Here is a 10,612-nt window from a genome sequence, read left to right as displayed (position 1 = left end):
CAATAACTGCTCTGCTCCAATATGATAATTACCCTGCCCTAAACTGTTTACAGACCGTCTGTATTTGATTTACATGGGTGGGATCCACCAAACGGGCGTCATGTTGGAATCACGCGTTCAACGTTTACCGCTCACAGGAACCCTGGGACTTGTAGTTCTTCGGGCAACTGAGCGCGTTGAGTTCAAACAGTTCAGAACTACATACGCCACAGTGTCGCGCAGCCGCAGTGAGTCCGATGGGGTCGAATAAGCGCATCCCGAGTGATTTCTGGACCCCTGCAGTTGTCGACGGAAACGTGAGGAGATAAACGCTATCCCGGTAATACTGACAAATCTATATTACTCTTTACGCTGTCTTGTTAGCTGCAACAGCATTTATTTCTCCGTGTTAACCGTGAGCTACTCAACAAAATGAAACAGAAACGATGACGGTAGATGAAGAGACACTTAGCTCCCCTCTGCTTCTGTAATGTTACTTAGCTGTCGCTGTAGCTGCTATCTAACTGTATACTATCACACGTTAAGTAAACAAATGATAAATTAACCTAAGTATGGTTAAAAGACAAAACTAGAGATTTTCACGTTTTTGTGTGACAACTAATTAAGCTAACTGTTTGACTAAAGTTTGACCGGTTTAACGTCACTTTAACTGGTGTCAGTAACTTGTAAATTGTGATGATTGTTAGCTAGGTTTTTTAGCCATCAAGCACTTAAAAAAACAACAATAAGGGGAATAAAAAAAAGCAGTAAGGAGTATTATATACATAAAGGGTCAAGTCAGGTAATGTGGGTCATCAGGTTGCATGGTAGAAATACATATTGGGCTCTAATATGTTATTGCAGTGTTTCTTGATTGATCTGACATAACGAGAATTTGCAAAGATTAAAAAAATAACTGGCCCCAGAACTTGCAAGCCATGTGCTATGTCAATTTCCTCATTTTAGCAAGCACTGCAGCTACAATATAAAGAGTATAATAGCAAAAAGGGGTTAAGGGCGTTGCTTTAATTAACTGTTTGATTTGTTAATTATTTATAATAAAAATATTTCAACAATACACTTAGCTTCCCATTACTAATTAGTAATGTATTCAGGTAAAATGGGACAAAAAAAATCAGCTCAAATGGGATAGTTTTCTGAAGGGTAATGATATTTTTAGGGTTCGAGGTGCTATAAAATTATGACTTGTGCTATTGTGTGCTACCCTATCATATTAAAGATATTTTAAAATATTTTTTGTCACTTTTGGCACCAAAGAAACAGAAAGCAAAATGAAGAGTTATGTTACATTAATTATTTAAGGAATCAGTGACTGAGCTGATAAATTGATTTGACCATTTTAAAAACAAACATGACCGTTGCATGTTACCTTATTAGCTGTCTTAGTTTACCAGTTGCTGATGTGTTAAAATATTAAACTTGGCAACATATTTTCTGTATAGAAATATAGCAGACATACATAACAAGGTCTAAAAGAAACACATAGGTAGTGTTCAAAATTTTAGCTGGATTTCTTGATAAACTACCAAAAAGTGTGTCAAATTTCCCAAATTACTCTAATTAGGACACAGATAAAGGCCCATCGTGTACTACATAAAACAGACAGTTGTTTAGGTACAAATATACAAAAGATACAATATTTTTTAAAAAAAAACAACAACAAAAAAACAGGAAATACACAGCATTACATTATGCACGTTCTTGTAATATGACAGGAAAATTGTTTTTTGAAAAGAGGCTTTCTGAATGAAATGGGATCGAAGAATGAAGGTCAAGTGCTTATTTGTATTTCTGTTTATTCTTATTTTCCAGGGAAGAATTGGGATTTCAAAATGGGAGGTATATAACTTAAAACTTTGATCTATCTATCTATCTATCCATCTATCTATCTATCTATCTATATGGGGTCTATCTTCTGTAAAGTCACATTCCTTTCTCTATTCTTCCACATTCCTCTCTCCTCTGCCCTGTAATCAGGCATGTTGTGACATAACTGGAATATAAAATAGTAAGATGGTTATATCAGGACAACACTTTGTTTTTTGTTTCAGAGCGTGTAAATAACTTTCCTCCCCTGCCTCAGTTCATGAGAATAAAGCCGTGCTTTTACCAAAATATTGAGGAGGAAATCCCTGCGCCGCACCAGCAGCTCGTGCGCAGAGTCTACACACTGTGGATGAGTACGTTTCTTCACACATTTCCTTTCATTGTGTTAGTCATTTTTCATTTGAAGAGTACGCATTCTCTCCTCTGCAGTCATGTTGCAAAATCATTCACTACAGTTCTCCTTTTTACAATGTCCATGTCTTTACTGTCCTTTCTCCCCTGCAGTGTATTCAGGCACGCTGTGCTTCAATGTGATTTCATGTATTGCTTGGTGGGCTGGGGGTGGAAGTGCGCAAAACTTTGGCTTTTCCCTGCTCTGGCTCATCCTCTTCAGCCCGTGCAGTTACACCTGCTGGTTCAGACCGCTCTACAAAGCCTTCAGGTTAGTCACCATTTGGTTAATATCATGAAACAGAATCATTTCTGAACGTGCACTGAAGTTTATTAAGAGTTCACATCACCAGAAGAGCCTCTGTAAGATAAGATAAGATAAGATAAGATAATCCTTTATTAGTCCCACAGTGGGGAAATTTCCAACATTGCAGCAGCAAAGGGATAGCAAAATAGCAAGATAACTGTGCAAAATAAACTGTATTAATAAATAAGTACAAAAAACATGCAGGATGAAGATGAAGGATAGTATAGTTTTCATGTAAAAATATAACATCAGACACACAAGTATGAGTCGTCAGGTGTAGAAATACACACACACACACATCCAGGCAGAACCCCAAACACAACAGAAATATAACAACAGGATTGAGGTTTTGCATTTTCAAAAATGTTCATTAGCAACTAGAAGGTTACACGGACAGCGCAGACCTCCGCCAAAACCAATAATTCATTCTTCTATGAAAATGTAGGGTGTAGGTGTAGTTTCAGTAGGGACTCTTGCTGTCATGGGTGAGTGAGAGGAAAGATCATAAGAGTAGGTGGTAGATGACACTGATAAGAAATTACTCAGAAGTTCATTAAAGGTAGTGTGGTTTGTGGTGGAAATTTTCTGCTGCTTTGCTGGTGAAGAATGAAATAGAGACTTCTGTCGGCCGACAAGGTTTTATTTCCTTTGCAAAGAAAAGGTCAATCAACATGTGAGCGGTCAGGATGAAGAAAGACCCCGAGCATGGGGAAAACTGGACATTTTATGCTTGTGGAGAGACACACCCCTCGGTCTCTTATCAAAGGTGTGAGTTAAACTCATCACAGTTCAGAATACAAACGAATTTGAATCTTGATGAGGAGACAAAAGGGAAGGATGTCTCACATGGTTGAAATGCAAAGGAACTGAATTCTGACATTTTGGTGAGGCGGTGGGAGGTTGTGTGTCTCACAAAGAAGTCAAAATTACAATTACAGGTTTCAGCGACAGCCTGGGAAAATTCTTCAGTGATTGATGTGAACGCTCTATTTAATGCATTAGCTGTGTCTTTGAAAAGAACATCACCATTAATGACGCTGCAGACGGCTCCAGTCATAAGATCTGTTATGAAATAACTGTGAGCTTTGCTTGTTTAAAATTAAACATTTTTGCGATCTGTAACGTCATGAGCATGAATTTCTGTCAGATAATTATTATTCACCAAACATTTTAACTCAGTTTTTTTTTACATTGTCAAGGTAATCTACAGGTCTTGAAAAGTCTTAGATATCATTGAATTCAGTTTCTTCAAAAAGGCCTTTCAAGCTGTTAAAAAGTCTGGAATTTGTTTTGCAAAAGTCTTGAATATTTTTTCCTGCCGACCGGAGAGAGAATGTGTTTGTATCTGATTGTGAGCTGTCGGGAAGCATCACAAACCTGTGATCTAAAAGAGGGGGATCCTTTACAGTGTTTCAGTCTGCACCGTTAGGTACTGAAAGCACCGTCACTACTGGGGGCTGCAGAAGTTTTGGTAAAAACTTGCGGCCTTTCTGGGTTCATGCTATGTTAATATTTTCACTTATATCATAAGGGTCCGAGCTCAGAACAGTGAGGAATTATCATCGTTTATGAAAAAAATAGTTTTTTGAGGGGCTAGATATGGGCCAAAATCCACAAAACCTTGCACAAACATCAGATCCTGTCAGAATGTTTGCTATTTAGGGCATGAAGTAGCTTATTTGGTAGAGTGGGTGTCCCATGTACAGAGGCTATGTCATCCCCCCTCTCGCCTTCTTTCACAAGCTGTCCTATCCATTAAAAAAAAGGCCAAAGCTGATAAAATCTTACATTTTTAATTAATGGTGTGGCCTTGGTGAGGCGTCAGATTTCCATGTTTCACCATGAAACGGGAAGTACATTTTATTCCCACTTTACATTTACCTGCTGGAAATGGTTATAGGCCGAATTGCCTCCACAAATTTTCAATTATCCTTTCATTCTTTGGAAAGTATGATTGCAAAACAAGTGTGCGCTTGTGTTTTATGTGGTATTAAAAACACTCAAATTACTTCCACATGTTGACAGGTGGTAGGAGGAAGCAGCATTGTAACAAAAATAGAGCAAATCTTGGCTTGTTAGTTTTCTACTGCATCATCTCTTCCTATTCTCTTTTGTTCACAGGGCTGATAGCTCGTTCAACTTCATGGCCTTCTTCTTCATCTTCTTTCTTCAGTGCGTCTTGGCGCTCATCCAGACTTTAGGCTTCTCTGGCTGGGGAACATGGTGAGTTCAACCAAACCTGCTTTGAAGCCTGTGTGGATGTTGCCTGCCAGTTTTTTACCAGAAAGTGGGTCATAAAGGTTACTTGTAAAAGGATCGTGGCAGCTGGAAAATGTGTTTTCCATCAGACACTTACATTTTCACACATGATGATTTGGATAGTCATACACTGGAGGAATCATTGGCCACTTAATATTATATGTAAATAGTCGATCAGGTTTTAGCTGTAACCTCAAAGGAAACGTTTAGTATTTGTCAACCTGGATCCTATTTACACATCCTTTTGGTTTCTAAATAACAATTTTTGAAATTGGTCCAGTGTTGAGTGTCAGGGCTGCAGGTTGCTGCAGTGTAACCACTCTGGGCATTTTGGCATTGTCAATAAATGTCCTCTACAATTGTTTGTTTTTGTCACTGACAGGCTCAGATTGTTATTTGAAATGTTGGACAATTCATGGAGAGTATCCCTACAGAGATACACCTCTTTGCTTAACAGTAAGATCCCTTTCGTTTAACCAGAAACTGCCCCGAAATGGTTATGGCAAAGCCATCAGACTCCATTTAAATAAACCGTCATTTTAGCTCGTATAAAGTCAGCATATTTTCACATTTAAGTGGGTGAATCAAGGGTTTATTTCACCAAACCAATAGTTGGTAAACGTTGGAACAGGGAAAAGACAGACCAAGACTCTTGTTGTTAGTTTTATTTTGTTTCTGTTGACTCTAAATTAAGTGTGTTTTACGCTGATACAATTACTGTTTATTTAAATGGAGTCTGGCGGGTTTGGCAACGTTGATTTTCAGGCTGTTTCTGGTTAAACACTAAGAATCTTAATCCTCAACAAAAAGGTCTCTCTCTGTTCAGATAATTTCCACAATGTTGTCAGACACTTAAAATAACAATTGGAGCCTGTAAGTGGCAAAAACAAGCACTTATGTGGATGCAGATTACCTTGCAAACATGCCCTGAACAGATACATTGCAGCCTGTTTTTGCTCAATACTGGATCAATTTCAAAAATTGGTGTTTCCCATTAGTCACATAGACACACAACATGTGCAAATTGGGCCCGAGTTAAAAAAAAAAAAGAAACCCAACCTTTTCTTTTAAGATTAGGTGAGGCAAGTGCAGTATACCTATTGATTTTAAATATTAGTTTGTCAGAATCAACATCCGGTTTTATTACCGAGTACATTTCCATATACAAGGAATTTGACTTGGTGTTTTGGTGCAAAACAGTTAACATAAAGAAAGTATAAAAATATTGAATTTAAATAGTAGAAGACATGAGATAGAAATATGGAAGCATAATAATAGAATATAAAGAACACAAAATGTGTGTACAAAAGGAGCAATGGAGGAATTGAACAGTTGTGCAGAAATTGGAGTTACAGTGTAAATATCTACAGTCTTAAATAGATGAATTAATCTACAGTGTGCAGTGTAAACAGAGAAAGTCCAGTCCAGTGTGCGTTAATGTAACGCATAAAAACTGATTTGGCCTCACATTAATAGGACGTTTTCAGACTCCGGGGCTGGATGAGAGCCTGTGTCATGTGGGGGGATGGGCCAGAGTGTTGTTCATGATGGTGACAACAGAGGGGAGAAACTGTTCTTAAGGCGTGACGTTTTGATCCTGATGGACCTCAGCCTCAGAGGGGGAGGGGTTTCAAAAAGTCCATGTCCGGGCTGAGAGGGGTCGGCCACAATTTTACCTGCACGCCTCAGGGCCCTGGAGGTGTACAGGTCTTGGAGAGATGAAAAAATTCACTAAAGACAGATTTCTAAATTCTAAAAACAGTCAACACTCAACATTTGTCACACTGATACTCACAAAATAAACCTTTTTTCATAACAGACAGTTGCACGTCATTGTAGGGAAAGCACAGGTGTATTCAATCACATTAATGATAGCTGCATACTACTTAGGAGAGGCCCCTCTGTCATCTGTGCTGGCTCTCTGGAACCGCTCGCAGGGGCACATCGTTAATGTGATCAATTTCAGCTGTGCTAGTGCTACTGTGACAAGTCAAAGTGTCTGCTCTGAAAGAGGATTATTTTTTTGTAATTATTTTTCAAAAACTATTACTTTAAAGTATTAAAAATGTATACAAATCAGCTAGCCTTAATTGTGCACAGACATAGTATATAAATTAACTGTAAAAATGTTAAGATATATTGTATCTTAATTTTTTTATGAGGGACTTTCTCATGTACTTTTTGAGTAAATTGTAAAAATCCTGTGTTCCCATTCAGACTCTCACTGTTCAAATGTCACATTGATCTTTTTTTAGAGACCGTGTGGAGTGGAGAATTGCTTAAAAAAAGCTATTTTCATTTTTAGTCATATAATTTTTGACATAAACAACTTTCCTTAAACTAAGCGATATTTGAGTCCAATAACACGACAGCTGCTTGTGATTTTAACACCGTTCACTCATGATATAATCTGTCATGTAAAAAGGAAATTTGACACTGATTGTCAATATGCTGTTTGCCACTGCATCTGTTTCCTCACTGCTTAATGGCTCATTGATAACTTTGTGTATTTGTGATAAATCCATTTTGCTATTTGCACACTGTACAATACACTAACTAACACTAACTCCATCTCGCTCTCACCAACACATCAAAGCGGCTGGATTGCGACAGTGATGTTTTTCAGCACAAATGTGGGCTCCGGTATAGTGATGCTTATCACAACTGTGCTCTTCACTGTGGTGACTGCTTTAATGGCACTAGTTCTCATTAAGGTGAGTGAACACACATGCACACAAACTTGCATTTATTTATTGATTTGTGCTTTAATCCAACACAGACTCTTGATACAAATACATTATATTATGAACTTTTTTCCTTTCTTCCTTTTCGTGTGGTAGGTGCACAGAATGTACCGTGGCGGAGGCGGTAGTTTGGAGCGTGCTCAGGAAGAGTGGAGCACCGGGGTGTGGAAGAGTGCACCAGTGAGGGAAGCAGGGTTCAACGCTGTTGCTCAGACGGCCCAGGGCCCGAGTTTGCCCCAGTACCCTGCTGCAGTGCCGAGTTACCCGGACAACAGTCACTGGTGATAGCCGAGAGTCGCCTCTAGATGGAGACACATATCTTGTCGTTCCTGTGGTGCACAAGGGTGCACTTCAAAGCTCCATATCATCTCACACTAACATGACAAAACACGGATTTCTTCTTTTTTTTTTTTTTAAATGAGAGGATACGATAAAAAGTTGTGTTTTTTTAAGAGTTTTGCCACCAAAACTCATTGCTATACTTGTAGAAGAGGGTTATCTTCAAAATATGCCATTCCATTTCAACTTTTGTTTACATATAGTTTATTAAAATTAACTATAATTTTAATGCTCAAAAGAAATTTGTTTAGGAAAATGTACAGTCTCGCAAATATGCAATTGGAAACTAACAGAGTGTGAACTGTTTCTGGATAGTATGTGAAGGATGTGTGCCTTATGGACCTTTATGATAGTTTTAAGTATTGCCAAATCTGCATGCTAGAAATCGTAGTGTGCCGAACAACAGGGGTCTTTTCCTTTTGCTACGAGAGGACGTCTGCAAACTGCACGATTTTTATCTGGTGGAATTCTCTTCTGTGTTTTCTGTCAGTTTATCTTTGATACGCTGTGCTTGAAATCTCCATGCTTGCCTGCTTTGGCTGTGATTTCTTGAAATGCGCCTTAATATTGCGTGCAGATTTTTTGTATGTGAAAAATATCTTGCTCGACTTTCGCCTTAACAAGCTGCTCTTTGTTTTTTTTTTGTCAAACTGGATTTATGCTTCAGTGAAGCAATGTGTGGAAACATTTCAAAAAGTTGTTGGTGCGTAATCCTCCCCTGTGATTTCTCACTTATGTGCCAAAACACTTTTCTTGCCTCTTTCCATTATTTGGATACTGAAAAAAAAATCACACCCAAATTAGATATTGTGTTGCACTCTTGTTTCTGTTGTTCTAAAGCTACTCTGTTTGCTTTTTGTGGTCAGCGCCCTGCAGTGAAAGAACCTTATCAGCTGATGTCGATGTTCCACTCACTTTTCCCACAGATAGACTGAATTTTTGTGTTTGAGTGCAGTGTGCTTGCATGCAGCCTATCATGGGTGTGAACAGGATTCTCTTATTTCAAATGAACTCGTGTAACCAATTCATACAGACACAAACAACCAGCTGACTGAGCTGAAAATGGATGTAGTGAAGTAAAATCCCGCATGTAAATGTAGTCAGTCTGTTTAAAATGCACTCTGATATTCCAAATTTGGACTAATTTACCGTCATTCCAACAAAACTCCTGATTAAAGTCAACAACTGTGTCTTTTTACGCAGGTAATTTAATCTTTCATCTACTTTGATTTTGGCTCGATGATACAAAAAAGGCCTATATGAAGTGTAAGCACCGCCTCATATTGATTTATTTTTCTTTCCTTGTTACAAAAAGTGTCCTTCATGGCCAACTGCCAAGATTAGTATTTTGATTTTTCTCTGTTATTTGATAAGTGATGAAATGAAAATGGATATGTTAAAGTAACCTTTAAATATTGCAACATTTCAATAAATATTCATATTCCCATCGCGTCTGTTTGTCCCCGCTGAATGTCAGATACACTTTAAAGGTTTCTGTTTGTGGTGAAAATCTGAGAAATTGCTGCTATTGTATAGAAAACAGCAGCTCAGTTCTGTGTTTGACTATATGTAACCTTAAAACTGTGTTTAGTGATGTTGACACGTCTAGTTTAATACTGGTGTTAAAGAAAGTTAACCCCCAAATTTTTCCTGCAGTGCTAACTATCAGTCAAGATTGTTTTGGTGTGAGTTGCCAAGTGTTGGAGATAACAGCCCATAGGACAGCTTAACCATTTTGAAACCTACGTCGTTATCAGTTTTCTCCTGTGTCCAGAGGCTTTTCACAAGCACTTAAGACCTCTGACAGCTGAACACATGGGTTTGATTTCTTTTGAAAACATGGAAAAAAGGCTATGAGCAACTTGTCAAGAAATTTTCTACAAATTAAAAAAAAAAAGAAAAGAAAAATACCAGAAAAATAACATCAACAAGAAAAGAAATTATCATTAGAAAGTCAACAAAAAAAGGAAAACATGTCCAGAAACTTAATTATTCTAATTCTATATTATTGCATATTATTTATTTTAGTTCCTTTTTGGGGTAATTTCCCTTTTTTCTATTTTCTTTTTAATTTTTAATAAAAATTTAATTTCATGCCAATTTGGGGGGCATTTCTTAGAAAGTTGCTCAATCCCTTTTTCAGGCCAATTTAACCAGGTTTCAAAGGGTTAAGCATGAAAGAGGGGATGACATGCAGCAAGGGGCTGCAGGCTGGAGGTGAGCCTGTAGCCACTGTGGCGAGGACACAGCCTCCGTACATGGGTTGGCCACTTTACCAGGCAAACTTATGAGTGCCCCTTCACACTCTTAAAATGATGCAAAGCTTCAATGATGCCAGTTGCCTTGAGTCACCTGTTACCTCTTGTGCCCATGTGTTGTCTGCTGTGGTCCCCACTTTTGCTGTGTTTTATTTCTGTATCTCTTGTCCTCACTGTATTTTTTTTACTCTGGCAAAGAGATGCTGTCACATTGATTTATTTAGAAATATAATTCAGAAATGTTCAAAGAAACTGTGTGCGGTATTAAAAAAAGCCTGCAAGCAACACAGAGCGACGCACCAAGACAGCCTGAACTAGAAGTAAGAGAAGAAACCTCATTAAATCTTCGGCGGGAAAGTAGAAAAGCAGTAGAGAGGGCAGCTTAAAAAAAGATTTCTAAAACTTATAAACAACTGAGTACCAGCTCAGTGGCTCAGTTTTTTTTTTTAGAGTAAAGAAACTAAAAAGCAATAACTGATGAGTGGTTT

General features: G+C 38.0%; 1 protein-coding gene across 1 annotated transcript; it reads left to right on the top strand.

The window, feature by feature from the left end:
- The first annotated feature begins 194 nt into the window (after positions 1-194).
- Positions 195-9,313, top strand: scamp4 (secretory carrier membrane protein 4). The gene is made up of 7 exons (XM_042484027.2): positions 195-319; positions 1,813-1,839; positions 2,052-2,180; positions 2,332-2,488; positions 4,646-4,747; positions 7,380-7,497; positions 7,624-9,313. The coding sequence occupies exons 2-7, from the start codon at positions 1,833-1,835 to the stop codon at positions 7,810-7,812; spliced, it is 702 nt and encodes a 233-aa protein (XP_042339961.1). The 5' UTR covers positions 195-319; positions 1,813-1,832; the 3' UTR covers positions 7,813-9,313.
- Positions 9,314-10,612: the final 1,299 nt, after the last annotated feature.

This window comes from Plectropomus leopardus, chromosome 5 (assembly GCF_026936395.1).
Source record: "Plectropomus leopardus strain MGB_pleo_1.0 chromosome 5, ASM2693639v1, whole genome shotgun sequence".
Classification (NCBI taxonomy): Eukaryota; Metazoa; Chordata; class Actinopteri; order Perciformes; family Serranidae; genus Plectropomus; species Plectropomus leopardus.
Note: the sequence above shows the minus strand (reverse complement) of the source record. Positions and strands in the feature narration are given on the sequence as shown.

Excerpts from the sequence above, each read along its gene's own strand:
- scamp4 (XM_042484027.2), top strand. Across the intron at positions 2,489-4,645 it reads CCGCTCTACAAAGCCTTCAG|GGCTGATAGCTCGTTCAACT; the intron begins GTTAGTCACCAT and ends TTTTGTTCACAG. Across the intron at positions 4,748-7,379 it reads TTCTCTGGCTGGGGAACATG|CGGCTGGATTGCGACAGTGA; the intron begins GTGAGTTCAACC and ends AACACATCAAAG.